Source organism: Kryptolebias marmoratus, linkage group LG14 (genome assembly GCF_001649575.2).
Source record: "Kryptolebias marmoratus isolate JLee-2015 linkage group LG14, ASM164957v2, whole genome shotgun sequence".
In the NCBI taxonomy this organism is placed as follows: domain Eukaryota; kingdom Metazoa; phylum Chordata; class Actinopteri; order Cyprinodontiformes; family Rivulidae; genus Kryptolebias; species Kryptolebias marmoratus.
Genome location: NC_051443.1, coordinates 9,289,599 through 9,295,805, shown reverse-complemented (window position 1 = coordinate 9,295,805; position 6,207 = coordinate 9,289,599). Strand labels below are relative to the sequence as shown.

At 40.0% G+C, this 6,207-nt stretch overlaps 1 protein-coding gene across 2 annotated transcripts in view; it reads left to right on the top strand.

The window, feature by feature from the left end:
* tln1 (talin 1) overlaps positions 1–6,207 on the top strand; it is a 68,377-nt gene that overhangs the window by 11,198 nt on the left and 50,972 nt on the right. For both annotated transcript variants that reach the window (XM_017427438.3, XM_017427437.3), the window contains exons 2-3: positions 3,482–3,552; positions 5,345–5,507. In XM_017427438.3, coding sequence (XP_017282927.1) covers positions 5,378–5,507 — 130 coding nt within the window. In that variant the 5' untranslated portion in view covers positions 3,482–3,552; positions 5,345–5,377. The remainder of the gene's footprint in view (positions 1–3,481; positions 3,553–5,344; positions 5,508–6,207) is intronic.

Here is a 6,207-nt window from a genome sequence, read left to right as displayed (position 1 = left end):
TGTTAACATAACATATTAAGAGTTATTCAGATAACTACAGGATAAATGCTAACATGCTAACAAGTTTATCAAACCATCCGTGTCACTCCAAATCATTAAATCCAATTAAATCTTTATCCTCGGTGTCACTTTTAAACAACTCCGCTAACTCCGGACGTAGAAGATGCGGCGCTTCCCCTTCTACGTCACTTACGTCAGACTCAACACAGGCCTAGAGCGCCCTCTTGCGGTTTAGTGTGTAAATAACATGTCAAATGATATAATAATGTGTTAATAATTTCACACATAAGTCGCTTCAGAGTATAAGTCGCACCCCCAGCCGAACTGTGAAAAAAACTGCGACTTATAGTCCGGAAAATACGGTAATATTTGCAGAAAGGTCTGCCAGTACCGGTGCTTACTCATCAACTTGTGCAGAATCTGAGCCGAGACTGGCTGCCCTCGTATGACTAACAATCACTGGCAAACTCAAAAGACAGCAGCACATCCTCTGTGGCACAGTCTCGGTCACAGAGTTAACCAGGTGTTAGTCACCATATTATTAATAATTAAAGTCGCAGAGGCCCTTGTTTAAAGAGAGGGAGAGTGCACCTTCCTCAATCTGCGTCTGAAAAGTAAAGAGAAGCTTCAGATTTTATAAGGGAGTTATCAGTGGACTTTCAACCCTCCTTGCAATTAAAAGTTGATTATCAGTATCCTCACTGATTACCTTGACTTTATTTAGCAAATGTAAACAAATCTAAAAAGTCGTGCGAGTAATACTCACAAAACAGAGAGAGGATTGTTTACCATTGTGGCACATCTCCCTTCCTTAATTACTGGCCGTGAGCACAGAAGGTCTGGGGGAGGTCCCGTGGACATACCATCTCCTGGCTGACGGGGATGACTCCCAGTCTCCTGAAGTCTGCCACAGGATGATTTATGGCAGCGTTACAAGCTGCTCAAACCACACAGCCAGAGTTGCGCAAGAGTACGATATCAGGAAAGAGGAAAAAAACAACTATCTAAGTAATCTTTCATTATCTTCCATGAAAGCCTTGCAGGAGAACTTAAAGAGCATCGGGGGAACTCGGCCCCTCCGGCTAAGAACAGCTGAAATAATTACACCTGAAGAATGATCGAACATGTTGGAACAATGGTGTCCCTCAAGCTCAGGAAGACTAAAGCACAAAGAGAGCTCTGTACCTCAGGATTTAAAGATGAGCTAACAGTTTCTGTATTTCCACTTGACAGTCTGTTTTTTTTTTTTTTAACATATAAGGTGTTTATTATCTATCGCCTGTTTTAGCGTTAAATTGAGACGATAAACTTGGAGATTAGTTTTGTACGGTTTGGGGTAGGTGAATGAACCCTAATATTAAAGAAGTGAGCAAACTGAGGGAACCACGCTGAATGAAAACAGTTATTAAGGGGAACATATTTAACTGTGTTTGGTACCTTTTGGTTTGTCTCTTTTTTGGATTTGATCGTGGACAAAGATGGTTTTTATTTTTTATTCCTTTTTAAATTTGAACTGTAAATACGGACTATTTCCTTTTTTCTTTTTGAGCAGTCAGAAAGGTTGCCCCCTACTGGTCATAAAAATAAATGCAGGTTGCATTGTAACGTTATGTGCATAATCTGTTAGTGCTCATTTATGCTGTGAACAACTGTCAGCTACTACCACACAAAGTTTTAGCTCAATATCCTAAAATTCACATTTCTGTGTAGGCTAACCTCGCTTAGCTGTGTCGGCCATCTTGAATTGGGTTGACTCTAAAAGTTAATCGGTTGTAGATGTGCATCCGATTGTTTTTTTTTTTGTTTTTTTTTAATTAAAATCTGTCCAGTGGTTTATGCAATATTTTGCTAACGCTACAGAAAAACAAACGCGTGCACGCACGCACGGGCAATAAACATCGTCGCCCTAAAAGCGCTGTACGTAACCTGGTTTTGGAGAAGAATTCGATAACAGCTTGCCATCTAGAACCGCAGTGTCATTTAGCAAAACCACCAGGCTTTTAAAAGCGGCTGTAAAGGGGAAAAAAAAGTGGTTTGGCATAAGAAGATAAGTTGTTCAAATATCCATCTGGTCATTAGTGGACAGTTTCTACAACAGAAATCGGGCCTGCAGAACATGAGATTAGTGGCTGTGCCATGCTGTGTCTGGCTGGTGGAGACAGAGCGGCTGTTTGGTGTGAGGCAACAACGGGCTGCCGTCACTTTTATCATGGACTTGATGGACAGAAAACCATGACAGCTAATCATCAAATGTCCGAGCCAAACCGAAAGGCTCCGTTTATTGCCACTTTTGTGCTGCCTTATAATCTTTGTACACCTAATGCCGATTGGACAGATTGGCCCTGAAAGCAGGCGCTTTTGTTCTGAAATCACCGTTTGCTTTAAGAGTCGAAATTGCTGACATTCTTCTTTAAGCTCAGGAATGAAATCATGATGTTTATTTTTTTCTGTTTCGCAGGAGTTTCAGAGCACGTTAGACGTACTTCCTCCTCTCTAAGGAACTACAGTAATTACTGTTGCGACCCTGCACTTCCTCTGGGTGGACTGGGAAACCTTAACAATATCGTTTTAAACGTCGGCAGGCTTCTTGTTTAGGAACAAAATGAACTCTCGCTTTTTGACTTCTTGAGTAGGTGGTTAAAGTAGTCCTAGGTTTATAGCGTTCCAGCCTTGTGCTTACTCTTTTTGAGTTAAAAAAATGTCATTAATAGTAATGAAGTAGATGGCTACTGAAGCCAGAGGGTCATTTTGAACAGGAAAGCTTGTTAGATGTAAATGAGCTTTTATCTTTTCTTGAGCCAAACAAAGTCACTGCAGGCAGGATTCGGTACTCCCAGCTGAATCATAGCTGGGAGTATACAGATGTCTCAAAATGTCCTTTTATGGCATCGGAGGGCTTTTAAAAAACAGGAAATGGCATCGAGTCATCTGATCTCGCAAGAACTCGGTCATTTCAAAGCGGTGGAAGATCCAAGTTTGTCTCGACACCTGGCCCGAGTCCTGCTCCGTCTGAAACGGCTAAAGATCTGACTGAAAGAAGCAATTAGATGAAATATCTGACAGAGGAGCAGGAAGTGCTGCTGCAGGAAACTTGTTGTTTTCACTGGAGCAAGCATCACTCCACATTTTTACCCCGCAGCCATGAAAACAATGATATAACAGCCACATACAAAGTAAATATCTAAGTTATTTTAAAGACATAATAAAGTTATGCATTCCAGTATGTATTTAAAGCTTGTCCTTCTGTCTGTTAGCAAAATATCTCATGAACCGCTGGATGGATTTTAACGAAACTTGCAGAAAGTAATCCTTGGCTGTGTCTCTAAAACTCATTAACATTTGGGGTGAACCCAATTTAAGATGGTCTGTAATTATTTTTTGGTAATGAAGATGTGACAGCTCAGCTCAGGCCAGGCCAGTAGAAATGTCAGCACATTAAATTATAATTTGATTACTGTCTTTTTTCTTGTTTTCCATCCAGGACGTGTTCAACCAAGTCACCGTCATCTGACTGGACAGGAGGGCTGTCCCTAGAATACTCGTCTACATCAGGTACATTTGCTACATTTGCCTTTAATAAAGTTCAGTGTTCGACCAGCAACACATTCCAAAAAAAGTTGGGAAAGTAAAGATTTTAAGCCGTTTTGTTATCTCATATCACTTAAGAGGATACCGAGCGGTCAGGGGGTTGAAAAGGTTTCAGGAGTAAGAGGCTAACCGTCCGCTGGATGAAAAAAGAATAGAAACATAGAACATCAAAAATGCATTTTCGTGGAATTTGGAACGAGGCTGGGAGGGTGCTTGAAGAGTGCAAAATCAGCAGTTTCTGAGGACAGTTTGAGAGAATTTTTGGCTTTTTGGAAAGACTCAGAGTTTTCAGAAACTCAGATGGAGAATTCATTTAGCCAAGACAAGGAACTATCTACCAAGGCAGCAAACCTGAAGTAATCAAAACCAAACCTGAGGAGGAAGAAAAATTATCATTTTCAAATAACATAATGCACAATTTCATGCAATAGCCCAAGATTTTATCTTCTTTATGGTCTTCTTTATGACAGTAATGAAGGCTGGTATAGTGGTGGTGGTCAGTATACTTCCTAAGATACTGTTTAAGGTTATGATAGATTTATACTATTTATTGAGCTCAGTGATATGTAGGTTACTAGATATATTTAAGCTGTGGCTTCAGATGAAACATAATTAAACTAATCAAGCTACGTGGCTGTTCGTAACCACATATAAAGGATAAAGATCAACCACAGATGCAGATGGCTGTACAGTCCTCCATGAGTCGTTTTTTTTCACAGACGTGACAAACTCAGTCGGGTGCACGGAGAAGTTTGTGAAATTATTCACCTATTTTAAGACACTCGTGATGGCATTTCGAGTGAAATTAATATTAAATCAAAGTGTGGGTTAGATAGTGGAAGGAAAAGTCTGAACAAATACATTTAGCTGTGTTTTATTCAAATAGTGAACATTTGCCTGGATGTTTGTCTTCTCTCAGAGAGAAACTGCAGTTTTGATCTCAATAGCCTAAATTTTAAAGCAGGTTTAACATACTCAATGCATCTTAAGAATATCTGTGGAAGAAATTTGGCAAAATTGCAGTTTGTGTTAATATTCTAAGTGTTAATCTTAGTAGTATAATTTACCCATCACTAAACCATAAGTAAATGTGGCGAACTGTGTGTTTTACTAGAGTAAGCCTGTTTTTGAGAACATATCTTATTCTGTTAATGCAAATGCTCTTTGCACTAAGAACAAGATTAACCCTCCTGCTGCACTTAAAACTGTGTCCTCAAGGAACCATTTTGATCCAAGGGCAACAGGAGGTTTGAACGTAAATCAAACCATCTAGTAGGCTCATTTCTCTGACTTTATTTTACAAGAAATGCAACTGAAGGAAACTGTAAATGTCCAATAATGTAGTTTCCCTAAAAGTATAAGAAGTTACCAAACTGTAGAGTAATCAGTACCAGCTTTGGATCGCTGGTTTCCTTTCTTCAGATACTGACTCTTCACTCAGTGGACAATGACAATCTGACAATCAGCAGCTTTAAGTTATTATATTTTAAATAACTATTTTTTTCTGGAAATGTAACTCACTCCTAAGTACGTTTTATGCTAATTAATCTTGGTGAAACTGGTTCTGCTCAAAAAATAATGCAATAAACTGGCATTATAAACAGAATCAGCTGATTCTGATGATTGTTGGTTCTAAATGATTTCCCTCTGGTTTAGTTCAAACTGTTGATGGTAACATATGGGATTTAATGTGATTTTCTAGCTGTATATAGCAGCTGACTTATCTTGGATACATTTTTTTTTTGCCTTCATGCAGGTGTGAGTGGGGTGAAAGTGCAGAGCAGCAATCATGGTTGCCCTGTCGTTAAAGATCGATGTGGGGAATGTGGTGAAAACCATGCAGTTTGAGCCCTCCACAATGGTCTACGACGCCTGCCGAATGATCAGGGAAAGAGTTCCCGAGGCACCGCTTGGCCAGCGTGAGTTTCCTCTCTCTCTCTACACACACACACACACCTGGACACACACTTTTGGAGCCTCGTCACCACATGTTCAGACCCTTGCATGTTCAGACAGCTTGGTTTTCTACTTTTCAGTTTAGAAAAGCTGCAAGCATTTTCTCCTTTGCCTTTTGTTCTGCAGCACATTGTTTGAGCTGGAACAACCCAGCTCTCATGAAGTTCTCTGTCAAAGTTGAAGAAGCAGCTTTGTGTGATTTGTTGTTTTAAAAAAAACATTTAAGCAGGATGTTGGAGCAGCCGTACGGGGTTACATGTTGCCTTATACCTTATAGACTAAAATTTTGAGAATGTTTTTGATTGCAAACCTTGATTAAAAACCTGATAGCATGAGTAAGAGGAGGGATAAAATGCAGATGGAGACCATCTCTAGAACAGGAAGAAGTAATCATGTTCACGGATGACAAGGACTTCGAGAACATTGCAGGTGAAACTGCAGATGGTGACCCCATCTGCTCCTCTCCATTCTGCTCAGGGTAAATTTCCAAGGTGTATTTCCCTTCTTTAAACATTAAGAGTCTCATTTTTGTTAACTACACTAATTGGCCAACACAGAGTTGGTCCTCCTCCAGGTCCATAAAGGTTTGAACCTCAGTAGACCTCTGAAGGTCTGGATCTGGTGCCAAGTTGTTGTCTCACTGGTTTTACATCTTTGGGCCAC